Here is a 27727-nt window from a genome sequence, read left to right as displayed (position 1 = left end):
GACAGCGACACAGCCTGGCCTGGTGCGGGCAGGAGGGAGAGGAGATGCAAAAAAAAGCATCCAGCCCTGCTTTGCTTTTTAAATGCACCAAAGCAAAGGCACAGAGAAGAGCGGAGTGCTTGTTAGGCAGGCATGAGGGAGGCAGCAACATGGCCAGCCCAGAGAGCAGAAACCTCACTACGCTTCAGATGCCAGCAACTAAAATGGCTCTTCCTTGAGCCTGGCACAGGTGTGGGTCTGGCTGCCCGCCGCTGGGTCCTGTTCCCATCTCGGACAGCCTATGGTGGTGCTGCAAGGACGTAGCTCTGGGCTGTGATCACCACATTCTACATGGTGTCTTTGGGTGCTGCCTAGGTAAAATGGTGTGGAGGAAACCCAGAAACCTCACTGTAGAGAGATCTTTAGTGTGGTCTAGCCATGAACCAAGCTCCCAAGCCAAGGCAAGGGGGGTTTGCTTGCCAAGGGCAGAGCCCATCCACGGCAGCAAGAGAGAGCAGGGATGTCAAGCTCCCCTGCCCAGCAACGTGCCTGTCCTGGGGGGCTGCCCACGGGCCGCTACAGCTCCTGGGAGCATCAGAGCCCTCTGACAAAACCATTGAGTTTCCCTTGCCTATAACCAGAAAAGAAAATTCTGGTGTTTGTGAGGTTTGGTGTTAAATGGGCAGCAGCTGATGTGCCTTGGGAAACAAGCCAAGCCTTTTGACAAGAAGACAAGGGGGTAGCAGAGACCAAGCCCCAAAGTCCTTCCCTGGTCCCCTGCTCCCGAGCAGTCTGCCCAGGGAGAGGCCGAACCAGAGCTGGAGAGGTTGGGGTGCTCCAGCTTGGAAAGCCAGCGGCTGCACATATCCCACCACGCAGTGGCTCTCCTGGCGGGGTGCAGGGAAGAAGCAGGAGGACCGATTGCTCAGGTGCAGGAGGAAACAGCGAAGCTCTCATTCCTCCACTCCCTGCCGGAGCAGGCAGCGCGGGCAGGCTTGGAGACCTGCGCTGCTTCCCTGAGCTGGAGTCTCTTGCTCTGCCTTTGTACTCGCCTGACAATACAGGAATAAAAATAACCAGGCTGCATTTGCAGAGAGATAAAAGCGAAGTTTGCCTTTTGTGTCTCTCCGGGCAGTGGGACAGCAGCACCAATGGAGCTGTGTGGACATGACACATGGGAATTTCTGACATATCTTTTCCCACTCTGACCTTGACAGACACAATAAAAAGGGGCTTTGCTGCACGCACACAGCCACTCAGTCCTATCACCAAGGTTAGTAATAAAGAGCATGTCTGTGTGCACGCTTGTCCTCTGCTACTAACCCGCTTCACCTCTGCAGGGTGGATGTTCCTGGAGGACAGGGGCTGATGCTGGCGGTACAGGGGAGGGTGAGACAGACCTGGACCGAGAGCATTTTTGCTAACGTCCGTGCGCTTTGCCAAGTTGCTGGCTACCAGCAGTGGCTATGTTTGTGATAGCTGCGGCATTTCAGAGCTCTGCAGTGTGATACCGCATTAGATGGATATTAGAAAGCACTATCGTAAAAGTGCTTTTCCAAGCAGCTGTCACGGCGATCTTCTAGAAGGGGTCTTCCCAGCGATAACAGCTCCAGTTTTGCTTTTATCTTCCTGCCATATTGCTCTGCAAAACGGATCTAGGTCTTTGCAAAGGTTTTGTGCAAGGCACCAGGACTCCAACAGGTCCCTAGAGCTGGAATAAGTTTTAGCTGAGTTTATCAGAAAAAGGGGTGTCGTGGACAATCTCTAGTGATGCCTAAAATGTGAATGTGGATTTTGACAAAAAAGCGATGCCAGCTCACCTAGCTGGGACTTGTAGTGCAGGGCTGATAGCAGCAGAAGGGAAAGTGTTCAGTAATTGTCTTGTTATTACAGTTATTATTAGCTAGTATTGTTGTCGCTGTCTTCTCTCACTCTCTAAAATTAAAAGTGTATTTGGTGACTGTGTTGCTCTTGCTTAGCAGCCCAGTGGTGGGTGCTTTCCTCATGCACTGACTCCTTATCCCTTCCCTCCTTTCAGCGTTCAGGTGTCTTTCACTCTTCCTTCACTGCTGCCAAGTCTTCCTCCAGCCAGGCAAGATGTCTATGCTGGACATGTCGGAGTTTGGGGAGGCTGCTGAATACCTCCGGAAAAGCTACACGGAGCAGCTGAAGCTTCAGACAATCCCGTTCGATGGTAAGACCCCGAAGCAGCTCTTGGCACAGCCCCATGTATGTGCCCCAAACCAGCCCCTTGGCCACGTCTCTCTTTGGAGTCCCTCCACGTCCCTTTCGCAGTGCTGCTCCTCCTGGTACTGCAGGTGCTGCAGAATTTCCCCCACCACCCTGGAGGACAGGAAGATCTCAGAAGTAGGAAAAGCAGGCTTTTGACTTTTCCCTTGTTTGCCGAGGTGCAAGTGGAGGTGGCCCTTCATCTCCCCCGACCCTGAAGGGCAGCAGGGCTGAGGGACATGTGCTGAGCGACTGGTGTCAAAGCCTTCTCCAGCTCTGGTTCATTTTGGAGGTGTCTGCTCCATCCCAGCCACCCCGTTGTACCGCGGTTCGCCATGCTCAGGCTCCCGTGCCCAACCTGTTCCTCTCAGTTCAGCAAATGAGGAGAGTTTTGCTTCCTCTCATCATCCTTTTTTCATGATGGTCCAAATGAAAGCACACATGAAGCAGCAGACTTCTATCAGGCTAAAAGTTGACCCTGGCAAAGTAAACAGCTGCCAAACATGAAGACGACAAAGAAATCCCAGCTCCTATGACCAAGAACATAGGAAGGAATAATCACTGTCCTTCCATGCTATTGGACTGCATTTGTGTGGCTTTCAGTTGACAATTTCAAATGGTTTCCTACATTTCAACCTGTTTTGTGTCTCCTTTTCCTTGCCTTGCCTTGCCTTGCTTTCCCTTCCCTTCCCCTTTTCCCTTCCCTTTCACTTTTCACTTTTCACCTTTGCCTTTCCCCTTTCCTATCTCCCCCAGGAAAGAAGCGAGCTTGGATCCCAGATGAGAAAGAAGCTTATATTGAAGTGGAAATCAAAGAAAGCTCTGGTGGCAAAGTCACTGTGGAAACCAAAAATAAGGAAGTAAGCAAAATACCTTTCATTTTCCAAGGGAGAGCAAGTGTGTGCGGAGGGGGGATACGTGTGACAAGATCACGTCTGAAACTAGCCGAGCTCTTGCTGATAACCCTTCCACGCTGGGTGATCAGTCATGCCCCGAGGGGACGCACACCACAGTATGTCAGGACACGTAGGCCAATTACTTGCCAAGAGTGGCAACGGTTCAGCATCCCCCCATCGAGTGTTTGCTTTCAAGCACGATTTACCGTGCGAGACAGAGCAAAGGAGGACAGGGGCTGGCCCCACACGGCTCCCGGCCGCAGGAGGAAGGGCTGCCCAAAGGCAGCGCCTGCCCCAGCACAGCCCTTTGCCATGCTGAACCGCTGCCCGGCTCATCTCGAAGGCTGAAACAAGAGGTAAGGGGCCAATTGGCCAATTCGTGCTCGTTTTAGCCGGGATTTGCAGTGGAATGAGCAGTGCTGTTGGGAGAAGAGGTGCTGGGCAAAGGGGTAGGACCAGCTGTGGTGAGGGTCCTGCTTTCCTGCAGCAGGAGAGAGGCAAAGCTAGCAAGGATCAGCTGATATTTGTCAAGATAATATCCAGTACAAATAGCTGCAAATGAGCTTAATTAATATTCCTTTCTTGGTTACGGGAGTCGCAGGGCCCTGCAACTTCCTTGCGGTGCAGGGACTCATACTGGTGTAGAACTGGGAAAAACAACAAGGACCTGACCAGGCAGTAAATGGTAGACTTTATGATTTCCATTTCTCAGCTAGTCAGCATGGCACTGAGAAGGGCTCATGTCTGCTGAATTTAAAAGAAATATATGTAATTGTCTTTGAAAAGTGTCAAGGCTTTGAAAATATTTTTATCTGAAACTGGGGAAAAAAGTAAAGAAATTTGGTCTCTCCAAAATTAAATTTATTGAGGAGGGGATATAAATTTAAAAAGTTGATTCTGATGTTTAAAAGATCTTCAGCTTCTGCAAACAAAGCAGTTTCCAAATGTTTTTTGCCTTTCCCTCTTGAAACTGTCTTTTTTAACAGTTTGTCATGGATTTACAAAATCTGAAACTATATCTTTTTTTCCCTGGATCAACATTTCCAGCAGAAACAGTTTCAAGAGACATAACCCCACCCTTAACCTTCTACCTACCCTCCCGCTTTTAACACCTAACACCTTTTAACACCACACACTTCATATTCACCTGTAAAAAAAATCCCCAAACCTCTTTGAAAAGTTTCATTTGATTTTTATTAACAAGACCATTTGCTAAATCCAGTTTCTTCCATTCAGGCCAGATAGGTAATGCGATAGTTTCCCAGTGCTTGGCTTCGTGGGATTAAATAAATCCAGTTCTAAGTGATGGGGTACAGGCTTCAGCTGTTTCCCAAATAAGCAGGGATCTCTCCGAGCGAAAGACCGCATCGCCGCAGGATTTTAGGCTGTGAAGAAGAGCACAGGACGGGGGTGTTGAACGTGTTGTGGGGTGACATCTTGGTGCCCCCCAGCTTGGACCCCCCTCTGTCAGGCTCAGCCACAGCCCGTCTCCCTGGGGAGGGGATAGGCCTGGGGCTTGCTTGTCGCAGCTGGGCTTTGTGGCCAGGGTGCTGGTGGGCTCTCCTAGCCCCGTCACCCCAAAATGGAGGGCAGCCCTGTCAGGAGGACAGCAGGCACGGGGCCAGGGTTGTCCCCAGCGTGGGATTGTCACTATGTCCGTCCTCCTGGCGGGTTTTGGGAGAGAGGGTGTTTGGTGGGGCCTGGGGTCCATCTGATGTGTCCCCCCTCCTCCGGCAGACGCGGGTGGTGAAGGAGGACGAGGTGCAGGCCATGAACCCCCCCAAGTTCGACATGATCGAGGACATGGCCATGCTGACACACCTCAACGAGGCCTCTGTGCTCTACAACCTGAAGCGCCGCTACTCCCACTGGATGATCTATGTAAGCTGATGGTGCCTGAGGGACGGGGGGTCACCCCGTGGAGTGGGGGGGGGAAGGGGCATCGGGCCCCCCCCATCCCTCATATGCGCCCTTTTCCCCCGCAGACCTACTCGGGGCTCTTCTGTGTCACCATCAACCCCTACAAGTGGCTGCCCGTATACACCGCGCCCGTGGTGGCAGCCTACAAGGGCAAGCGGCGCTCTGAGGCACCCCCGCACATCTACTCCATCGCCGACAACGCCTACAACGACATGCTGCGCAGTAAGCCCTCACCTTAGGGACCTCCATTTTGGGGGGTCTGGGTCCCCGGGGCAGGGGCTGTGGTGGGTGCCACTGGCCTAATGCCTGCTCCTTCTCTTCCAGACCGTGAAAACCAGTCCATGCTTATCACGTAAGTGCCCCTCCATGCCCTCGCCCTGCCCAGCCCCAGTCAGAGCAGTAGAGACCCCCCACGCTGCGCTCCTGGGGGAGCCCAGGGTGGGCACCCCATGCCTCAGGAGGGCCGCTTCAGCCACGTCACCCCCCCACGCCGGCAGCTGTCGGCCCCCCCTGTCCCTTCCCGCCCAGCCTGCCGCCGCCACCATGCCAGGTGACAAAGCCCCACGCAGGCCTGGCGGGCAGGCTCCCCCGCACCCCGACAGCTGCGGGAGCTGCCGTGGGGCGCCCTGGCCACCGGCGCCCTCCCAGGAGCGAGGGGGAAGGAGAGATGGAGGCCAAGGCCAAAGGGAGACGGTGGCAGTGGCCAGAGGGGCGGCGGCGGGGGAGGAGGGTGACGTGGGAGAGTGTAGGCCAGGTTGATTTCAAGTGACATATAGATAAGGGCTATATAAAGGACTCTAAAGGACCCTATGCCACTGCCAGGAGCCACGGACATTTTTAGCCTCGGCCATAGCCTAATTAGGAAAGGCAGGGGCTGCGGAGAGATGCTTGGCGCGTGTCCGGTGGCGGCTCTGCTCTCCGGCTCCCTCCCGGCTCTTTGTGATCTGGGATTACAATGGGAGAGCAGCTAACTATAGGGATGAGCTCAGCGGGGCTCGCCAGCCTCCCGCACCCCGTGCTGGGCATGCTGGCCCCCGTGCTCACTCAGGCAGGATTCACCCTGGTGCAGTGCCCCTGCCATCTCCAACACCCCCCAACAATGCGGGGCGTGCTGAAACTACCCGAGCGGGAGCAGGGGAGGCTGGTTCCCGGCTGATCCCAGACAGCTGAAGCCCTAGGGCCAAGGCTGTTCAGTCTTGGTGGGTGCTGGCACCTCCTGCCATATCTGCGGCGGGCAGCTGACCCCCCCGCGGCACCTTCGAGGAGGTAGGCAGAGCCCGGGCTTGTAGCCGGAGGACACGTTGAGGATGGAGCTGAGTTTCGCTCCAAAGACAAGCCCCAAAGACAAGCACGTACACCCCCAGGCTGGAGGGGATTGATAGCGCTGGCCTCTCTATCCCTCTGATGCTTTTCTTCTCCCTCTGGCATGATGAGCGGGGCGGCAGGTTGGCAGGGTCTCTGTTTGAAGTTTTGCGTGTTCTTTGCCTCATGTCCTTGATCTGTGTATTTCTGTTACTCTAAGCGGAGAATCTGGTGCTGGTAAGACTGTAAACACCAAGCGGGTCATTCAGTACTTTGCCATTGTCGCAGCCTTGGGCGACACACCGGGCAAGAAATTAGTAAGACCCTCTTTTGAAACAAGTTCTTGCTGTTTTCTTCCTTCCTTTATTTTTTCTTTTTTTCCCCCCCCTCCCCCTTTCTTCTTCTTTTTACTTTTTTTTTTTTCTTCCCCCAACTTTTTGCATTTGGAAGCGTGTTTTGGTCTGACCCACCCAGGGCTTGGCTTTTCCCTGACTTTTGAACAAGCAAGGCTTGAAATTATTCTGCTCAAGGGGAAATGGATTTTTTTTTATGTGGCTGCTCAATCTGTGCAGCCTGGAAGAGATGCTTTAGATGCCCTCTTTATCTTCTCTTCCTCCTTCAACATCGCACAGATCTTCTTCTTAAGGAGCATTAAAAGAATGGAGTAAACATGCCATTTTCCACCTTGCCTCTTTTAAGTCTTGCTTTTCATCCTTTTCTCCTTTTTTTTTTTTTCTCCTCTTCTTCATTTTGACCCTTTTCTACCTCGTGCTTTTCTTGCTCTTGTTTTGATTCTTGCATTTCTTTGGTGCTGGTTATTTTTGAGCTGCCCTTGCAATTGCTTATTTCTTCTTGATACATTGAGGCTCCAGCCTGCTTTTTCCTTGTAGAAGCAAACTGGCTGCTTTGGGTATCAGACAAGCAATACTTCGGCATTATTATCTTTACTCTTCTTTGGGTTTGGATTTAACTGTTCTTGCTTTTTGATGCATTTCTTTATTTTCTTGAGCTAATCTATTTAACAACTTTTTGGCATCTCTTATAAAGTTTAATCCTCCCATTTTTTTCTTGGACTTTTTTGGCACTAAATGGTCATGCCCTGCTTTTCTGACCATGCTTCTTGTGGTTCTTGCCTGGCTTTTCTGGATTTCTAAAGACAATTTTCTTTCCTTTCTCTAGGCAGCTGTTGCCACTAAAACTGGGGTAAGTATTGTAGACTCCTAATCTTTAATGCTGAGGACAGAGTTCTGCTGCACCACAGAGCTATGGCAGGGGGATGAGGAGCGCCTGTGCGGGGCCTTTGCCTTGGGTCTTGGAGCAAGGGCTGCCCCAGCATTTAGTTCTCCGCTTGGCTTTGTATCTCCCACCTTCCCATAGTGTGAAGCTTTGGTGGTTCATCTCTTAATGACTTTCTATCTGATTACAACCTCTCCTTCAAGGGATCATTACTCTTCAAACCCTCGTTTCTAAGCAGCACAGTGCTTGCCTGGGGGATGCGTGGGCTCCTCCAAAGGGGAGGTGAAGCCCCCCACTCTCTGAGCCATTAAAGCCCTCCCAGGCTCGTGGCCCAGCCAAAGGCAGTGGTGCTGAGGGGCAGGGGAAGAGCCTCTTTGCCACGGGCAGCACTGTGCTCTGGCTGTGGACCGGGGCTCTGATGATGCTCGGACATGCCACCCTCTGCAAAGACCTGAACTGGCTCAGCCCACCACATTGCAGGCAGCTGATGTCCTCTGGGGTGCATTTCTAAGGTTCTTGCTTAGGTCAAAGGAAACAACTGAGTGCCTTCAGAAATCCAGCAAAGGTTCAGTCCCTGGCACTCCAAGCACCCCAAGGGCTCAGCCATTTCAGCACCTCAGTCTTACGTCCTTGGCCCTCGGCTTCTCTGTCTGAGCACTGAGGGACAGCCTTTAGCCGATGCACACTCTTGGGTGGGGGGATGCTCATTAACACATGAGTCTTGGACCACTTGGGCAAACTTCCTGAGAGTGAGATAGCTGGGAGGCTGAATCTGTGGGTCCTGGGGCAGCCGATGGGGCAGTCCCCATTAAATCTCACAGGCCAGGCAATTTTTGATCAGGCTGAATTTAAAGATAACAGATCAAAGGATATCCAAGTGACAAAATACAGTTTGTTAGTAAAGCTGTGGTTCACAGCTGGTCCCTGCCTCTTTTGTCCTTCACGTGCCTGGAGCTGCAGAGGTGGGGAGCAGTCATGGGCCCAAAATTGAAAAGACAACCTGGCTTTTGGTGGCCAGAGCCCAGAGCTGATGTGTCCCACCTAAGGAAAGCCCTATGGACTGTCAGAGCATGGGCAAAAGCTCTCATGAAAAATGCTACAGGTGCCTGTGCCACCAAACTCTACTACTATTGTCAAACCCCACTGTCCTTTGTGTGGCTTGGCACAAGTCTTGCTTCTCTCCTCAAATTCTTGTCCTGCTTTGCCTGCATTAGGTGGAGGCTGTCTCTTTCTCTTTGAATTGTGTGTGTGAGACACAAATGGAAAAACAAGGTTGGGGGAAGATTAATCTTGGGACTTGCTCAGGAGAGCTCCAGTGAGTTCAGCAGATCACACCAAGATGGGACCTTGATGTGTTCCCGTCACACTGTGACCCTGCTGTGCATATGGTTGGTGTAGGATCAAACCTGTTTTCTGGACCTCTTCTTTTGCAATGTGCTGTGATTTGAACTGCCCAAGACTTCGGTTTGGTGAAGGAGAAAATGCCTGGCAGAGTCAAAGAGCCTGAAACGTTTCAGACTGTTGTGGTGACAACGCGTGCTTGCTTGGTTTGCGTGTTGTAGCAGCCTAAGAAAGGGGCTAAGGACTGCTGTGTGCAGAGGGGACAGTAGCCTGAATCTTCAGAGGGACCAGTTTAGGCAAGGAGAAGCCCACAGAGAGTGTTGCTGCAAAACCTAGCTCTGCTGACCCCTATGCCGAGCTGCATTGCCTCATGAGACAGGGAGATGCCTCAGGAGCAGCAGGCTCTTAAAGACAGCTAAGAGCGTAGGAGGCAGATGGTGCAAGGAGCCCTACTGTTTCTCTGTGTTGTTGGTAACAGATCCCCTCTGGCTGGGTGGGAGCTGACACATCCTCTGGTTCTGTTTTCCAGGGCACCCTCGAAGATCAAATCATTGAGGCTAACCCAGCTATGGAAGCTTTTGGCAATGCCAAAACCATAAGAAATGACAACTCCTCACGTTTTGTAAGTGTCTTAGCAAGACAGAGAGCTAACGTGCCACGTTTATGTAAGCTGAATGCATCACTTGTGGTATTGTGTTTTTTGTACGGTCTGAGCCAAAAGCATATAGCAGGAAGCTAGCTCTGCTTCCTAGTCGGATTGAACGAGCTGCCTCTGGTTACATCAGTGCAGTAAATGGTGTGCTGGTCAGAATGAATCGCCCTGGTGTCACAGCCTGTGGCTGAAGTCCCTTACAAAGGTTGGGAAGGCCCCCCAAAGTTGAGAGAGCCAGTAAGCACAGCCTGAAGTGCTGGAGCTGGGACAGACAAGCGTGTGCCTTCCAGGGAGCAGCATCCTTTTTGTTAAGCCCAGCCTGGGGCTGCTGTGGGATGCAAAGCTCATCAACCATAGGTGGCTTTGATGCCTCTTCTTGTGGGAAAAGATACTCCAGGGTGAGATTCCCCAGCACATCACAGAGCAGGAGGTTGTGGGCAGACTCAGCAAAAGTGCTTATAGAACAGGCCTGAGGACAGGGGTTTATCTGCTGTGAGCAAAGTTTCTGCCTGCCTAGCGTTTAAAGCCTTAGATGATGCTGTCCAACCCTCTGTGCATTACAAACCAAAGAACTTCACCCACCTACCCCTCACAGAGCCCAGTAACTTGCCTGGCATCAGCTGAATCATAAGAAGTGGGAAATTACCAGTGTCTTGTAGTTGTCTGAGGTTTCTAGGAGCTGTTCAGAATTATACTTGTGTAGCCAAGGCTAGCACTTACCTATGGCACATGTTTTCAGGGCAAGTTCATCCGGATCCATTTTGGCCCCTCAGGGAAGCTGGCCTCCGCAGACATTGACATCTGTGAGTAAACACATAAACACGCGCCAGCTGCCGTGTGGAAGGATTTCATCTCACTGTTTGTGCTGATGCTGGGTCAGCTCCAGGAAAGACCAAGCCCTCCTCTAATTCCTCTGCCCTATTTGCTTCTAGATCTTCTGGAAAAATCAAGAGTGATTTTCCAGCAACCCAAAGAGCGAAGCTACCACATCTACTACCAGATCCTCTCTGGGAAGAAACCGGAGCTGCAAGGTAAGGCAGCCAAAGCCTTCACAGCATGGTGGCTTGAAAAAAACCACAAAGAGCTCTGTTGTCAGCTTTGGGGTGCACAGAGAATGAGCAAACCCAGCTCACCATGCAGGTACTGCCCTCAAATGTTTTACTAGCTGCTCAGGATCATAGGATTGGAGGATAATTTAGGGTGCAAGGGATTTCAAGAGGTCATCTAGTCCAGCCTTCTTTATCCTCACAGACTGAGAAGCCAGATTAAAGCCCTTTCTGCAACTGTCTAGGAGCAGAGAAGCGATCACTCAGGCTCTATCTGCAGGGTGAGAGCATGCTTTGCAAAGCTGCCTTGCATGGAGTTCTTGTGGTGTGGCAGGTACAGCACTGACCTTGGCATATGCAGGCTGGATATTTACTCATTTTTGGGGTAGGGGGAAGTGTTTTGGAGCCTACTCGGAGCTCCTTCAGCTCACCTGAAACAGGTGAGCTTGAAAACAGCTGCAAGCTCACTCACAGCAGCTGCCCAGGTGTAGACGTACCTAGGTGTGTTCCCCAGGACAGTCCCAGCTGACCCAAATTTGCACTGTGGCAGTCCTTGCTCTGAGCAGCCCTGCCCTCCAGGTGCCAGGTCACACGGAGTGCATGGGAAACCTTTCCATGCTGCAGAAAGATGGCTGGCACAGTCCCCTGGGGTGGTCAGCCTCTTGTCTGCGGGCTCTTGAGCTTGTTCCTGGCTTGAGAACAATACCTTATTAGGCAGGTCTGGAGAGCTGTGCAGAGCAGTAATCTTATCTGGTGGTCACAAGGACATGGATGGCCACTTCTAAATCAGTCTGCAGCCAAGCCATATCCCAAGATAGCAAGCAGGAGGCACATCACAGAAGAGATGGACCCACGTGTGGGCCTGCCTGGACTTACAGAGATGGTTCCACCAGCTAGTGCCCTCTAGTTGAGACCAGTGAAGACCTCTTCATCTGTGTCCAGGGTTGTCCCTCTGCCCCAGCTTTGCCTCTGTCAGACGGCCTCACCCTCTGTGTGTCTTCCCCCAACAGATATGCTGCTGCTCTCCCTCAACCCCTATGACTACCACTTCTGCTCGCAGGGTGTAACAACTGTGGACAACCTGGATGACGGCGAGGAACTCATGGCGACAGATGTACGTGTACTTCCTTCACGCTGCACAGCCCGAGGCAGGGGTCTGGGGAGCGCACAACCTCCTTCTAGGCAGACATGGGGATGTGTCCCAGCTTTCCTGTGCCCCTCTCTAAATTAGCTGTGAGTTCCCTCTGGTTTATTGGCAGTTGCTCTGCACGTGCTGTGAGCCTACAAGGAAAGGCAGAGTGACTCTGATCTCCATCAACAGCCTCCTCAACAGGGAGAGTAATTCCCTGCATTAGGAAGGGCCTGTAGCATGAGGACTTCCCATGGTTCCCATGAGAAGATGAGACCTCAGCTTGGAAAACCTCCTTCTTGTGGGTGCTAGGCTAGTTTTTTTGCTTTCAAATACGCCTTATAGGTCCTAGACTCACGTTCAAAATCCCATGGACAGGATTCCTTGGCTAGGTGCCCACCAGATAGAGCACCCTGCTCAGAGCCCCAGGATAGGGAGAGTGCCTTAGGAGACCGTGAGAGGACCAACCCTCACCTCAGAGTGATGATTTTGTTCTATCTATACTGCTTTGTCTCTCCTCAGCACGCCATGGACATCTTGGGCTTCAGCAATGATGAGAAATATGGCTCCTATAAAATAGTGGGCGCTATCATGCACTTCGGCAACATGAAGTTCAAGCAAAAGCAGCGAGAAGAGCAGGCAGAGGCTGACGGCACTGAAAGTGAGTTTGGCTCCATGCTGCCAGATCTGCCCAGCCTGGGCTGGGCGTGGAAATCCCTCCAAGGGCAGACTGTGGTAACTTCCCTGGCCTGGTCTGTGAAGGTCAGTGACCTTGATCCCAAGTAACTACGCTGTCTTAGGACCTGCTTTAGGTGGAAAAAGAGGCTTGTCCTTGATCAGGCATATTTAGGACAGGGTCTCCTGCAAGCACTAGGTGGTCTCATCTGCATCAGATTTGCCTCAGCAACATCACAGGCTGTTGCACCCTTGTTCAGTGTTCTTCTGCCCTTCATTACTTCTTCTCTTGCGCTTCATTAGACAGCCTTCCAGAGCAGGCTGTCCACAGAATATGAGCCAGGCCATGATCAGAACTGCACAGACCTGCTCAAATCATAGCCCCCTGAAGAGCAGTTAAAATAGGATACAGTCACTGTCTAATACTTTTCCTTGTTTGTTACTTAGGAAAATCCAATGCAAATCATAGATCTAAGAGAACAGTCAGGCTGCAGAGCAAACTTGAAAATTCAGAAAAGTCAGAGCTCAAATATTTTCTATTGCTTTTGCACTGCTGCATTATGCCTGGCTCCCAGACACAATGCAGCAAGCTTCAGGGAGAGGGTGACTTGCCAGCATGTGGAAGGATGAGAAGGAGGAGCCCTATCACTTAACTGGAAGGCTTAAACCATAACTATACATCAGCTGAGGCAGGGATCCAGCAGAAATGACTATCTGACAGACCTTGTCATTCTAACATTCACGAAGGAAGAGTTCCCCTTGCCTGAGGAATGTCAACACAGAATTCAGCTGCTACCTGGTAATTAAAGAAGATTTTCATCTAGCAGTAGTTTCCCTACAGAGGTGATTTTCTAGCTACAATCTGCTATTAGGAGTCTATGAAAGATAAGCAAGAAAATCACCTGTCTTCTGGTCAGTTCAAATTCATTGCATGGGAATCCAAGCTTCCACTGCAAAATGCATAGAGATCCCCAGACCAAGAAGACTCGAAAACCCGATAGGCACCTAATAACGTGCAGCAGGTCTCCTATGGCCATCTCCTCCAAACAGTAACTTCTCAGTCAGGAGGTCCAGACTTTAAAAGCATCATACAATATCCAAGGTGGGAAATCACACTAGACACTGGAGGAGACTCTGGAGCAGGTGGAAGAACTAGTATAGTGAGCACTGATCAGCAGAAGAGTTGGTAATTTTTTTTTTATTTTCTTTTTTTCCTTCCCAGGGCTTCTTTGCTGGCTCCTCATGCTTTTGTACTGTTTTACAGGTGCTGACAAAGCCGCCTACCTCATGGGAATCAGCTCAGCTGATCTCATCAAGGGGTTGCTCCATCCTCGTGTGAAAGTGGGCAATGAATACGTGACCAAAGGTCAGAACGTGGAACAGGTGAGTGTGCTGGGACACAGGCTCCCTGCTCACGCTGGTATGTGACTCCTCTGCAGGCAGGCCCATTGCATAATGTCCTCTGCACAGGGCATCCTTCAGTTACTCTCTTGGGTTTAGGAGGAGACTCCAGAGCAGCATGAGAAGATGTATCCACAGTTACTGGCTTTTGGCAGCTGGGAAAGTTGGTGGCAGAGCTGGCAGATAACTTTGGATATTAACCAAGGCTGGAGGTTCAATGCAGTATCTTTGAAATGTGGGTTGGATCACAGCCAGAAGAGGTCCAGTTTCTATGGATCTTCTTCAGAGACAGTCACACTTGCATGTTCAGCTCTGGAAAGTAGAAAACTCATCTAAATGCTTATCTAAAATGCATCAAAACTAATTTTGTAGGAGATTCAAATGAACCAAAAAGGTATCTTGTCAGACTCCAGCAACATCACAGTTAGGAACCCAAACCTGGCCTGAATAGTGCAAGCCAGTACTCGAGTAAAATTCAAGAGGATCTTAGGAGTTGGTGTTTTATCCAAAGTGAGCTGTATGCTCCTGCTGTACATAAGGCACCTGAAAATATCACTTGAGACTGAATCTGTATCTTAAGACCTTGGAGGCTAAGACCAAGCCGAACACAAGAACAAACTTGTGAGCATGTGAAAACTAATCTTGGAGCATACACTGGACTCCCTGGATCTGTCTGTCCTTTGTGTGCCAAGAGGAGCTCTCTTCTTCAGCCTCTAGCTCCTACAAAAGCAGGGAGAAGCATAAGTGCTCACGACTTGCTTTCTGATTTGCTTTGGCAGGTTGTCTATGCTGTGGGAGCCCTGGCTAAAGCCACCTATGATCGCATGTTCAAGTGGCTGGTGACTCGGATCAACAAGACCCTAGACACCAAGCTGGCCAGACAGTTCTTCATCGGAGTACTGGACATTGCAGGCTTCGAGATCTTTGATGTGAGTTCTGCAGGCCCCCTGCAATGTGTTTGGGGGAATGTTGTAGCTAGACAGCTCAGTTCTTTAGTGTCTCACAGCTCTATCTCCTCCAAGAAACTGATGGCCTTAATAAGAAAAAGAGCTCTTGTCTGAATTGATTTATCTGGAGCAAACAGGCAGCTCGCAAGGACTGTTCTAACATTGCTGTGGGCGTGGCTCCAATGATTCCTGGCTACCTGCTCTGGTAGCAATCCAGCTGAGCCTAGCAGAGATCACTCTTCATACCCAGACAAAGCAGAAGAGTGAATCCCTTCACGTCTGCAGCTCCTCCTTCTGACACAGGTTTGTTTTGTTCTTGCAGTTCAACAGCTTTGAGCAGCTGTGCATCAACTTCACCAATGAGAAGCTGCAACAGTTTTTCAACCACCACATGTTTGTCCTGGAGCAAGAAGAATACAAGAAGGAAGGCATCGAATGGGTCTTCATTGACTTTGGCCTAGACCTGCAGGCTTGCATTGACCTGATTGAGAAGGTAAAGCATGAGTCAGGGCACTGGAATGATACTTCTGGTAGGTGGCTTGTTTGCAAAGACTGGAACAGTGAGAGGTGCTCTGCTACCAGAAATGAAATTATTCCCTCCCCAGTCAGTGACGAGTGCCCAACTTTGTTTTCCTCACAGTTACAGCTGAGAGCCTCCAGCTCATTGAGTCCTTTTTGACACAAATTTTGACTTTATAAAACCATGGAAATTCTGTTCCTACCCACCAGTAAGCCACAAAACTTGCTGCGGCCTTTTCCTCCAGAGAACAGTGATCTCTGCCCTTTTTTTCCTACCCACTTGCTGCCCCTCAGTGCCTCTTACTTGAGTACTTGCTGATTCAGAGCAGCTTCTACAAAAGATTTCCACCAGTGTATGGAGGAAATTAATCTATTTTTTTTGGAAAGGAGGAAACCTGCCAGGATACTGGAGAGGATCTCGCCTTCCCAACAATCTGATGGACTTGGGCAAGCCCCCATGTTTTGGAGGCTTGCCAAGTCCCACTCTGACTGTCTGGAGGTCATATGCAGCCTGGAATACACCAGTGATAGCTTGCCCCATGGTCAGTGTCTTGCACCATTTACCTGAACAAGGACAAGGTCTCCCCAGTCAAACCTTGCCTCGCCTTGCCCAGTGGCACAGAGAATCATGCATTCTGAGTTGGGACATGGCAACACTGAGCTCAGATGTCTTTATACCACCTTCTCCCTGCAGCCACTGGGAATCCTGTCCATCCTCGAAGAGGAGTGCATGTTCCCAAAAGCCTCCGACATGTCATTCAAAGCTAAGCTCTATGACAACCACATTGGGAAGTCACCCAACTTCCAGAAGCCCCGGCCGGATAAAAAGCGGAAATATGAGGCCCACTTTGAGCTGGTGCACTATGCTGGTGTGGTACGTCCCCTGTCAGCTCTTCCACAGCATTCAGACCTTCCCCCCTTGCAGGACTGTCCTTACCTTTGCCCCTCTCCTCCGGTGACAGGTGCCGTACAACATCATTGGGTGGCTGGACAAGAACAAGGACCCCCTGAATGAGACAGTGGTGTCTGTCTTCCAAAAATCCCAAAACAAGCTCCTGGCCTCCCTCTATGAGAACTACGTGAGCTCTACTTCAGGTGAGGAACAACCTCACCCCTTTTTTGACCTGGGTCTTTCCCTCCCTTTGCAGCAAAATCTCCTCACCCCCCACACCCAGCTGTTGGTGCAGCATTCCTGCACCTAGCAGCCTGGGCAAAGGAAAGACCTACATTGACCGTAAAAACCTCTCTGACCTGGGTAGGTGGGTACTCTGGGCATGCAGTCCCGCCCTAGAGGCTTTAAGATGGTTGGTTAGGACCAAGCTGAGCTTGTGCAGTGCTGTAGAGCTGTCCTGGTGGCCCTGTGATGGGGTCTCCTGTTACCAAAAGCTGAGGAGCAACACCCAGAGTCATGTGCAGTGGGAGATGTTTTTGGTTGTCTGCAGCTTTGCTCTGCAGCAGGGCACTACCATCTCTGCTTTACAGAGAGCAGGGGCTGTGGGTGTTTCAGGGGTGTTTGGGGAACAGGAATATGCTCCTGAGTCCTCCAAGCCAAGCAGATGCTTTACTGATGTAATTGATCAATATTTCAACCCAACAGAGGAATCTCACAAGCCGGGGACCAAGGAGAAACGTAAAAAGGCAGCTTCTTTCCAAACAGTGTCGCAGCTGCACAAGGTAAGAGCCAGCCCCTCATCATGAGGCCATGAGGGAGCATGCTTAGCATGTCCCAGTGTCAGTCCCACTTCCCTGCCAAGACTCTGGGGTATCTTGCACGTGAGCTCCTGGGGCCTGAAGGACCACCACTAGCCAAAATGTCCTAACACCCTCTCATCCCTGGGCAAGGGGCCTGTGCCTGGCAGAGTCCCAGCCCTGTCCCCATGCTGCTAGGGAAGGACACGAGGCTCCAGGCTGGGAGAGCGATGACTCCCTTTTTGCTGGGGCTTGTGCTGCTTCTGCCCACGTGATGGTTGCGCTGGCAGCTCCTTCACCTTTGAGAGAGCGGCAGTTAAGACTTGTAGTGATGTTTAGATAATGTATTACATGAACATCACTTTAAGTCTGTGCTACTTCTCTCCTCATTCTTGTCGGCGGGAAGGACAGCCTTTGGGCAGAAGAAAATGGAGGAGGATCTTACAGGTCTCTGAGCAGGCAGCTCTCTGCTGTCCTGTCCAGGGAGGTGACCTGAGCTATTTTACAGCTCAGGATAACACACACCCCTATTCCCATGCTCACCACAGGAGTTATTGGTCCACTGCAGAGCTTAAGCAACTGGAAAACAGCAGAGAGGGGTGTGTGAGCCCAAAGCCATGTCCTGCCATGACAGCCTTGTGGTGACAGGGCGCTCAAAGAGGTCAGCGCTTATGTCAGAGCCCCCATTCAGGGAGATGTGTGACTTTCTTCCTCCTGGACAAGTCACAAGACTTGGGGAAAGCTGTCTGTGGCAAGGAGTTGACCCATGATGACATGGAGCTGTAGGAAGGCATTCCCTTCCACAAGATGGTCCCAGACAGGCTGAGCCTGTATGAGGAGGGGAAGGCAGTCTGGAAAGATCGAGGGTGCAGATGCCTTTCCCACAAGAAAAGGCAGGGCCATGTCTTGGCTTGAGCCCTGCCTTGGAGATAAAGGGAGGCCTAGGCTGGATCAGCAGGGCCCTCTGTCACGGCTGAAGGATGCAGGCAGCACTGTGGACACGCAGGGAAAGCCTGATGCGATGAGGACTGCAGCCAATGTGGATGCTAGCACTAGATTTGCAGAGTGCTGAGCACAGGGCTGATGGGCACCAGCAGAGCTTTATACCAGGAATATGCTCAGTCCTGTGTTCCTGGCTCTCCCCTGAAACAAAACTCTACCTAAAAATACTTGGGGAGCATCTGGCTCCTCTCTGGCATAGCAAAACCTGCAGGTGCCATTTGGCATGCCTGCCAGCCTGGTCCTCTCCACCATTGCTCCCACCCTGGCAGAAGCAGTGGTCCTGCTGCAGGGCTGGGGATGTCCTGTTGGCAGGATAGCACAGAGAGCAGCCAAGCAGGAGGAAATTCTCACTCTCTCATGAAGAGTGGTAAGGGGCTCTCAGTGTCTGCCCTCTCCCTGCCTGTGGAGGGAAGGGGCCAGAGAGAAGTGCTGTAGAGGAGCAGAGCTGTCCCCTCATACCTCATCCCCCATGTCTGCCCTACAGGAGAATCTCAACAAGCTGATGACCAATCTGCGCTCCACTCAGCCCCACTTTGTCCGCTGTATCATCCCCAATGAGACAAAGACCCCAGGTATGCACAAACTGAGACAGCACCCTGGCAGTTCCCTTGGGTGACATCCACGTGTGGGAGCTGGCAGGGACTCTTGCACCCACCTTCTCCCCAACCCTTTTCTTGCAGCAGTTCAGCTGCCACTGAGACCTGGTCCCCTCTCAGTGTGGAAGCTCCTGTGAGCCGTGTCAGTCTCCTCTGCTGGGGAGAATTTTTGCCAGGCTCCCATTTTGGGTGTGCATTGATGGTTGGTCTACCTTGCACTCGTGTGTAACAGGAGGCACAGATGAGTCATTCAGGCTGATTTCCACCACCCGAGACTCAGGCTGTAGTACTGGGGCTCAGCATAAGCCTACAGGAGAGGTTAACACCTGTGTTCAAAAACATGGGCTGTTTCCAGAGTTCGGGCCCATGCTGGAGCTCCATTTCCCCTGTCCACTTGGGCTGAGTGTCTGCTCCATTGTTGTTCTCACCCATAGGAGCCATGGATGCCTTCCTGGTCCTGCACCAGCTGCGGTGTAACGGTGTGCTTGAAGGTATCCGCATCTGCCGTAAGGGATTCCCCAACAGGATCCTCTACGCAGACTTCAAGCAGCGGTAACTCCCTCTTCTTCCTTGCCCAGCAACCCACACATGTTCTGAGGGAAGACAGACTTCCTCTGGCTCTGACCTGCTCCCCAGCTTGTGTAGGGCTGGTCTGAACCACCACAATATGCCCAGTGCAAGTACCATTTGGGATACCTCTGCTGCTGGCTCTGTGGTGCCAGACATGGATAGTTTGGTGCCAAACGTGATGAGATAGCAGGGCTGGTGATATATGAGATGCTGAATGCAGGGCTGGTGCAGGTGGATGGTGGCAAGGCTTAAGTCCTCCCATCCTGGCTCAGATTTCTCTCTGCTCTTGGGATCCTTACTATTCTTCAGGCTGGCTCCAACCACCCTGCTTGGTCTGGGCCTGACCAGGCATGGTGAGGCCAGTGGCCTCCTCCTGCACAGTCTTCCTTGTGTTCAGGGACTAAGATTTGGTAGGGTGCCTCTGCAGAAGAGCCCATACTGCACGCTGGAGCTCCTGGTTCATACACAGCCCCAGCCTGTGCTGCAGTGACATACTTCCAGGGAGAACTGGCATGACTGGTGTACAGGGGTGATGATGGAGCCATCAGCTCTGTGCTGGGGTTCTCTTGCATGTCCTCCTTCTGCTTTGTCCCTGCAGCTACCGTATCCTGAATCCAGCAGCCATTCCAGACGACAAGTTTGTGGACAGCAGAAAGGCCACAGAGAAGCTGCTGAGCTCCCTGGAACTGGACCACTCACAGTACAAGTTTGGTCATACCAAGGTGAGACCAGGCAGCTAGTCCTTGGGAGGGAGACATTGCCCCTCCTGTTTCTCTGCAATCCCAATTTGTTCTCTGTGCCCGGCTTGCTCTCTGCCTGGCCACAGCCCTGCTGAAGGTTACATGTGGCCCTTGAGGGGATTGAAGAGGGCAGAGGAAGATGCAGGCTGGGAAGAAACAGGTCTGAGCAGAAGGGCACTGCTGCCTGACCTCATACCACCCAACACAGCAGCTAGTCCCTATTGGGCAATGCGATGTGCTCCAGGCTGGGAGATCTGGTGCCCAGCTGTGCCTGTGCCTTGTGTGGGTACACCTCCAACCAGGGCAGAGCGTGGGTGTGTGGCTGTGCAGGGCGGCCACCCAAACCTGCAGTGTGTAGCCCTCGCTGCTTTGTGTATCCCTGCTTTGGGCCACATGTAGCCCAGGTCTGCCTGACAGGTTTTGTTATCCCCGAGCCCTCTGTCCTCTCTGCTGCTGACTCTGCTCTCACTCTCTTGCCTGCAGGTGTTTTTCAAGGCTGGTTTGCTGGGCTTTCTGGAAGAGATGCGAGATGAGCGTCTGGCCAAGATCCTGACTATGCTGCAGGCCAGAATCCGTGGGCACCTCATGCGTATTGAGTATCAGAAGATCATCAGCAGGAGGTAGAGTTTTGGGGGTGGAAGGAGCAAAACTTTGCGTGTCTCCTTGTTCCTTCTGCACATTTCAGTGGGTTTGACCTGCGGGGCTTGCCTATGGCTGGCAGTGGTTGAGTACAGCCCTGTCCCAAAGGGATGGAGGCAGCCCTGTAAGAGGTCTGGCATGGGCCTGACATAGGGAGGGTCAGAGTATCTAGGTGGGGAGAGCCTTTGACTTCCACTGGAAGATTCAGAGGGATGCAGAGTGAAGAGACCTGAAAGCCCAGCCACACCACGCATCCCACTAGGGCCATTACAGTGTGCAGACAATGTGCCATTCATTCAACATGCTGCCATTTGTACAGCTGGTGGAGAATAAAGCCATGTCCAGGCCTGCAAAAGCCAGGTCTCTGCTGAACTGAGGATGGGACGTGGGGAATCTACACCCACGATGATGCTGTGCTTGTATCCCTCCAGGGAAGCCCTCTATACCATCCAGTGGAACATCCGGGCCTTCAATGCTGTCAAGAACTGGTCATGGATGAAGCTGTTTTTCAAGATCAAGCCTTTACTCAAGTCTGCTCAGACTGAGAAGGAAATGTCCAACCTGAAAGAGGAGTTCCAGAAGCTGAAGGAGGCTCTGGAGAAGTCTGAGGCTAAGAGGAAGGAGCTGGAAGAGAAGCAGGTCTCCATGATCCAGGAGAAGAATGACCTGGCTCTCCAGCTGCAGGCAGTGAGTGCCTCACCCCGTCTCTGGAAGTGTAAAGATAGTGCAGGGTCCCTGGGTAGAAAAAGGAGCAGAGGGTGCTAGATCACTCCTTCAGCCTCTTGCAGTTCTGAGACCCTCTCATTGCCACAATCTGTTTGAAATGCAATGTTAGGCTCAATGCAAACCTGAAGTAAAATCACAGACTTGCCATGTCAGGGCTGCCATGGGGATTCGTGCTCCCCTGGCTCTGGAAACGGTGATCTCCTTGCAGGGGGGTGGGAGGGATGGCAATGTTTGCTTTCCAAACTGTAGCTAATGTGTGTCATTTCTGTGCCAGGAAGTGTCAGTCCAGTGTTCCCTTCCTCTGGAAAGATTTAGTTGCTGTTAGCTCTTTGGCCCTGTTTAGTGTTAGTGGTTGTCCCACGGACCTTGAAAACGGGCAGTAACTGGAGCTGTCTTTTTTTTGTACACCTGAGCACCTTGGGCTTGCTCTGCCCCTTCCACAAGGAGAGCTTCAGCTCTGGGCCAGGATAGCATGGCTGAGACTGCTAGTAAGCTCTTAGGGTAGTGGATGAGCACTGGCTCTCCTGTGCCTGTCCCAGGAACAAGACAACCTGGCAGATGCAGAGGAACGCTGTGACCTGCTGATCAAGTCCAAGATCCAGCTGGAGGCCAAGGTGAAAGAGCTGACAGAGCGTCTGGAGGATGAGGAAGAGATGAACTCAGACCTCACCGCCAAGAAACGCAAGCTGGAGGATGAGTGTGCAGAGCTGAAAAAGGACATTGATGACCTAGAGATCACACTGGCCAAGGTGGAGAAGGAGAAGCATGCCACGGAGAACAAGGTAACTGACCCTCCCTGCAGAGTACAGCCTCATTGCCCTGGGGCCTCAGTGCTTGTGGGGGCACCAAAGAGCAACATCAGGGACAGGGCTGCTATTGTGCGGGAGCTGGGGCAGGGCAGAATGTAAAGAGGTGTGGGAGAGGGCAAATCCCTCTGTTGTCCTGTCTCATTGCGCAGGAGTAGTATGGGCAAACGGTTCTGTGCAATGGCAAGTGATTCGGGCCACTGACTAAACCATCTGGTGGAACCAGCTGGCCAAGGGGAGAGGGGCTGGCTGCTGCTGTGGTGCCAAGCTGCTGTTGATCATAGGCTCCAGCCTTTCATGGGTCAGGCTGCTGTATTAGCTTTGCACCTCCTCTCTCTGAGAAGATGTGCTTGACTTTTGACCTCACTGATCTAGGTTAAAAACCTGATTGAAGAGATGGCTGCTCTGGATGAGATCATTGCCAAGCTGACGAAAGAGAAGAAAGCACTGCAAGAGGCCCATCAGCAGGCTCTGGATGACCTGCAGGCTGAGGAAGACAAGGTCAACACACTGACCAAAGCCAAGGTCAAACTGGAGCAGCAAGTGGATGATGTGAGTCATAGGCCAGTGGCAGTGAAATGAGAGAGATTTGAGTCACACCTCCAGGAGAGCCCAAAGGCTGTCCCTGAGTGGGATCCCCATTTAATATGGCCAGTTGATGAATAACCCCATTGACAAAGTGCCCCTGAACCAAGAGGTGGTCTAGAGTACCTCATGGAGAGCAGTCCTGGGCTGAGGGAATGGGACTGGAGACCAACTAGGAAACAGCTCTGGCTCTCGGGCTGAGTGAAGTTCCCGGAGCAATGGATATGGGGAAGGTTGGGGCTAGAGAGAGTCCTTTCCTTCCCTATCCTGTCTCCATTCTCCAGCTGGAAAGCTCTCTTGAACAAGAAAAGAAAATCCGCATGGACCTGGAAAGAGCAAAGAGGAAGCTTGAAGGAGACCTGAAGTTGACACAAGAGTCTGTAATGGATCTGGAGAATGACAAACAGCAGCTGGAGGAGAAACTCAAAAAGTGAGTGTGTGATATGTGTTTGGACTGTGTGCCTACTCTGCCAGGCCAGTGCCCACCTCTGAATCAGGTGGATGTGTGGCCTCTGCAGGGGCTCTTGGGATGTGGCTTTGAGCACTGCTGCTGTGATCAGTCCAGGCAAAATGAGGGCTGTTTTCCTGGCACTGTACAGAGATGCTGAGGAGCTTGTCAGCTGCACAGACTAATAGATGAGGGTGCTATAGACCTTCCTCTGTAAATGAGGTTGGAGAGGAGAGACTTGCCTGGCAGGATCCTAATGCAGAGCTGGGACCTCAGCTACCAGTACAGACTTCATCACTCATGTCCCATTCTCATTGCGGAACTGGAGAACAACACTTAGGGACCTCATAGGGAAAACCTCAGAGCCAAGTTGTTTGGCTGCTCCAGCCCTCCCTCAGAGCAATCCACATCCTGCTTCTTACCCCTGCAGTCCCTATCCTGTGTGGGTTTGTTTGTCCTCTGGACCTTGGTGTTACAGTGCAGGGAACAATCTTCCTCTGGCTTCAGGAGCCAGAGGGACTTGGCAGGACAGGGTTTGTCTGACCAAGGCTCTGCCTTCTTTCTGTACAGGAAAGACTTTGAAATGAGTCAGCTAAATTCAAGGATTGAAGATGGGCAAGTGACTGAGGCCCAGCTGCAGAAGAAGATCAAGGAGCTCCAGGTATGGTGGGAATAACTGTTCTCACAACCCAGGAGTCCTAAATTTCCATCAGATATAATGTGCTGAGGAATCTGCATGGGCCGGTCCCTCTCTGAGCACAGGGGCATCTCCTTGGCAGAAAAGTGATGAAAAAAGCTGGCATTGTTAGCAGAAGCAAAGCCTCTGCCAAAATGTGGTGGACTGAAAATTAAACAATGAATTATTGAGGTGAACGCTAGCACCAGCGTGAGGGATAGCTTCTAGGATGTAGTTTTCTGTCCAGACTAAAACCTTAAATCCAGTGCCCAAACTCTGAAGACCCAAATCTAGTATGTTGGGCTTCTTCCTATCAGAGACAGGCCCCCAGTTTCAGGCTGTTTGCATGGAGGTTCCCACTGAAAAGAAGCTAGTATTGGCCTGGATCCTGATGGCAGGGTACAGAGGAGAGGTGGAGCTCTGCAAAGCCAACTACCAAGATGCACCTGGCAGGCCTGCCTCTGAGAACCCCAAAACAGCCCAAGCATTTGCTCCAGACTGGTGGCTTGTTGCTCCCCAGCATCAGAGGAGATACCTTGCTCCATTGTGGAGAGCAAAGATGCTGGAGCTTCACCTGGAGCTTGGAGCGTATGCCTTATTCTGTCTCTACCAGGCCCGCATTGAGGAGCTGGAGGAGGAGCTGGAGGCTGAGCGTGCTGCCAGAGCCAAGGTGGAGAAGCAGCGGGCAGAAGTGTCACGAGAGCTGGAGGAGCTGAGCGAGCGGCTGGAGGAGGCTGGTGGGGCAACGGCCACACAGCTGGAGATGAACAAGAAGCGGGAAGCAGAATTCCTGAAACTGCGGCGGGACCTGGAGGAGGCAACCCTGCAGCATGAGTCCACAGCGGCTGCCCTGCGGAAGAAGCATGCAGATAGTGTGGCAGAGCTGAGCGAGCAGATAGACAACCTGCAGCGTGTCAAGCAGAAGCTGGAGAAGGAGAAGAGTGAGATGAAGATGGAGGTGGATGACCTGTCATCCAACATAGAATACCTCACCAAAAACAAGGTGGGCACTGGTTCTGTATGGGGCAGGTTCATGTCTTCTGTGAACATCAGTGCAACTGGTTGCAGTGTGTTCAGCACAGCCGTGTCCATGGGATGTTGTCCTAGGTTGCAACTCTTTGCCATGGCCAAGTCCCTCTTTTTCACTATGTATAGCTTGTCCCTGTGTCACTATGGCAGTGCTTGCAGGAGGCTTTGCTTGTCCTAGTCAAGCCTGGAGAATCTGGGAAGACATTTCCTGGGAGACTGACTGCAGAGAGCCACTGTTAGCTTAGCAGAGGCATGAGAGCTCTGGTGGCTCCTGCTCTCTGCCTTATGTGCACATGGGATCAGCTGAGCAGGGCAGCAAGGTCCCAGGGCGATGCAGTTGCTGAGCCCCTCCTGGGATAACGGTGCTCTCCAGGCAGAGCTGGGTCTCACGGGCTTTGCTTGGTGCATGCAGGCCAATGCCGAGAAGCTGTGCCGCACCTATGAGGACCAGCTGAACGAGGCCAAGTCCAAGGTGGATGAGCTGCAGCGACAACTGACTGACGTGAGCACACAGCGGGGCAGGCTGCAGACTGAGAACGGTAGGTGGGGGCGGCTGCCAGGGGACACATGGCTGCCGTGGGGCTGGTCTTGCACTGGGGCATCTGATGGGGGAGCCATGGTTCAGCCAGGCAGACTGTCCTGCTTCTCCAATGGACAAAAAAAAAAAAAAAAAAAGCAGGATCTCCATCTGGAGTGGAGTGGGATGTGCGTGTTGTGCCTCCATTCAGGCCTTGCAGAGGTGCTGTATAGCTTGGCAAGGAAGAAGACCTCTGCAATGATGCTAGTTGTACCGGCGTACATGCTGTGATCTCAGGCATCAGAAGTAGGGGTTCCTAGCTGGTCTACTTTGCCATTAAGCTGCTAGCGTGCACCTCTGCCCATGGGCCCCAGCTTGGTGATACAGCTGGGACTGCTGGAGGTCTCTGTGCAGCTAAAGGACACAGGCTCTGGGGGGTACAGGCTAATGCAAATTGCAGCCATCAGCCCCAAAATAGCTGTTTTGGCTCTGTTTGAACCCAGGGGAGCTTAGCCGGCTGCTGGAGGAGAAGGAGTCCTTCATCAATCAGCTGAGCCGTGGCAAGACCTCATTCACACAGAACATTGAGGAACTCAAGAGGCAGCTGGAGGAAGAGACCAAGGTGAGTCTCCTAGGGCATGTCTGAATCTGAGTGACACAGATCTCAGGGAATGGGACGTGTGTCCCACTGTGGCAATTGCCCAGCTTCTTGGACTGGGGACGTGGGACATCATAGCTGCACACTGGAGCCCCAAGGGCAGCTCTTAGCCTGGGAAAAACAGAAGTCCCTTCCTGCTGCCCCCAATCCGTGTGCCACGGCCGGTGTCCCAGAGCCTAGGGCCATCTGCTCCTCTCATGAGCTCTTCCTTCCTCAGAGCAAGAACGCCCTGGCCCATGCCCTGCAAGCCTCCCGGCATGACTGCGACCTGCTGCGGGAGCAGTATGAGGAAGAGGTGGAGGCCAAGAGTGAGCTCCAAAGGAACTTGTCCAAGGCCAATGCAGAAGTGGCCCAGTGGAGAACCAAGTATGAGACGGATGCCATCCAGAGGACAGAGGAGCTGGAGGAAGCCAAGTAAGTCTTGTGGCAGGAGTCTGCTCCTTGTGGGTGGCAAGTTTCCATTCAAGGATGGGGCTTTCCCAGACCCCAGGGTGAGGCTGCACCCTCCTGCCTAGATTTGAGGCTGTTTGGGCAGGCTGTGGCCCATAGCTCTTGCCTCAGAGCAGCGGGGTGGGATGACACTTGGGCTGGGAGCACTTACCCCTTGCTGCCATGGGCAGGAAGAAGCTGGCCATCCGGCTGCAGGAGGCGGAGGAGGCAGTGGAGGCTGCCCATGCCAAGTGTTCCTCACTGGAAAAGACCAAGCACCGGCTGCAGACAGAGATCGAGGACCTCTCGGTGGACCTGGAACGTGCCAACTCAGCCTGTGCTGCCCTGGACAAGAAGCAGCGCAACTTTGACAGGATCCTGGCCGAGTGGAAGCAGAAATATGAGGAGACCCAGGCGGAGCTGGAGGCATCGCAGAAGGAGTCACGCAGCCTCAGCACAGAGCTCTTCAAGCTCAAGAATGCCTATGAGGAGTCCCTGGACAACCTGGAGACCCTCAAGAGGGAGAACAAGAACCTGCAGGGTAGGACTGTGCTCAGACTCTCCCCTTGGATTGTCTGCCTGGGGCCCTGCTCTCACGGGCAGCCTGTGGCTCCCCTGTCCTCAGCCACATGGTGGGACGGGGGTCCCCGTCGGCAGGGAGCAGACCTTGCTGCTCAGCCAAGCCTGGCCCGTGTCTTCCTTGGGGGGATGCAGCAGCCCAGCCAGGAAGCAGCATGTGTCCTGCCCTCTTGCTGGGGCACTCTGCGCAGACAGGCAGCGTCACTTGGCTCTCGTTTGCAAATGGTGCATGGTTTGCTGCTGTGAGCGCCGTGGCTGTGCCATGACACTGGCTTAGGGGTGTTGCTTTTGGACAAGCAGTTGTCCATGGGTCCTTAATGCCTCTCCCATGCCCTATCCTTCACCCAGACTGCAGGGGAGTGCAGCAGGGCCCAGAAATGTCCCCAAGCACAGCCTCAGCTGCTCTCCAAGGGGCTGGGGGGGACATCAGCTGAGCCTGGGCAGGGAGATGGGGAGGTCACCTGCGCAGGACTGGACCCACAAACTCACTCCTGACCAAACGCCCTTCTGTCTGCCAGAGGAAATTGCTGATCTGACTGACCAGATCAGTCTGAGCGGCAAAACCATCCATGAGCTGGAGAAGCTGAAGAAAGCCCTGGAGAGTGAGAAGAGCGATATCCAGGCAGCTCTGGAGGAGGCTGAGGTGGGTCCTTCTTTCCCACTGGCACTTGCATGTGCCCACTGCCTTCAAGAGCCACTGGCCCACCCTGCAGCTCTGGTTGGGTGCTGCTGGAGCAGCAAATCACACCGTGCTGGCAGGGTGATA

At 52.5% G+C, this 27727-nt stretch overlaps 1 protein-coding gene across 3 annotated transcripts in view; it reads left to right on the top strand.

Annotated features, from left to right (window-relative positions):
* Positions 1-1229: 1229 nt before the first annotated feature.
* The window catches only part of MYH7B (myosin heavy chain 7B), a 29477-nt gene continuing 2979 nt past the window's right edge, over positions 1230-27727 (top strand). The window contains exons 1-34 of one of the 3 annotated variants that reach the window (XM_075768599.1): positions 1234-1252; positions 2018-2173; positions 2965-3068; positions 4842-4985; positions 5090-5246; positions 5349-5376; positions 6547-6643; positions 7506-7529; positions 9433-9525; positions 10295-10358; positions 10488-10586; positions 11612-11715; positions 12253-12391; positions 13670-13788; positions 14586-14735; positions 15076-15246; positions 15967-16146; positions 16235-16367; positions 16870-16946; positions 18448-18535; positions 18994-19111; positions 19728-19851; positions 20353-20489; positions 20940-21195; positions 21774-22016; positions 22416-22592; positions 22910-23055; positions 23644-23734; positions 24363-24752; positions 25191-25317; positions 25799-25917; positions 26171-26367; positions 26574-26923; positions 27480-27604. In XM_075768599.1, coding sequence (XP_075624714.1) covers positions 2077-2173; positions 2965-3068; positions 4842-4985; positions 5090-5246; positions 5349-5376; positions 6547-6643; positions 7506-7529; positions 9433-9525; positions 10295-10358; positions 10488-10586; positions 11612-11715; positions 12253-12391; positions 13670-13788; positions 14586-14735; positions 15076-15246; positions 15967-16146; positions 16235-16367; positions 16870-16946; positions 18448-18535; positions 18994-19111; positions 19728-19851; positions 20353-20489; positions 20940-21195; positions 21774-22016; positions 22416-22592; positions 22910-23055; positions 23644-23734; positions 24363-24752; positions 25191-25317; positions 25799-25917; positions 26171-26367; positions 26574-26923; positions 27480-27604 — 4668 coding nt within the window. In that variant the 5' untranslated portion in view covers positions 1234-1252; positions 2018-2076. Of the gene's footprint in view, positions 1253-2017; positions 2174-2964; positions 3069-4841; positions 4986-5089; positions 5247-5348; positions 5377-5993; positions 6291-6546; positions 6644-7505; positions 7530-9432; positions 9526-10294; positions 10359-10487; positions 10587-11611; positions 11716-12252; positions 12392-13669; positions 13789-14585; positions 14736-15075; positions 15247-15966; positions 16147-16234; positions 16368-16869; positions 16947-18447; positions 18536-18993; positions 19112-19727; positions 19852-20352; positions 20490-20939; positions 21196-21773; positions 22017-22415; positions 22593-22909; positions 23056-23643; positions 23735-24362; positions 24753-25190; positions 25318-25798; positions 25918-26170; positions 26368-26573; positions 26924-27479; positions 27605-27727 lie in introns of those variants that run through there. The other 2 variants (XM_075768600.1, XM_075768601.1) reach the window with 2 other exon arrangements.

The sequence above is a fragment of the Balearica regulorum genome, chromosome 16 (assembly GCF_011004875.1).
Source record: "Balearica regulorum gibbericeps isolate bBalReg1 chromosome 16, bBalReg1.pri, whole genome shotgun sequence".
NCBI lineage: Eukaryota > Metazoa > Chordata > Aves > Gruiformes > Gruidae > Balearica > Balearica regulorum.
Note: the sequence above shows the minus strand (reverse complement) of the source record. Positions and strands in the feature narration are given on the sequence as shown.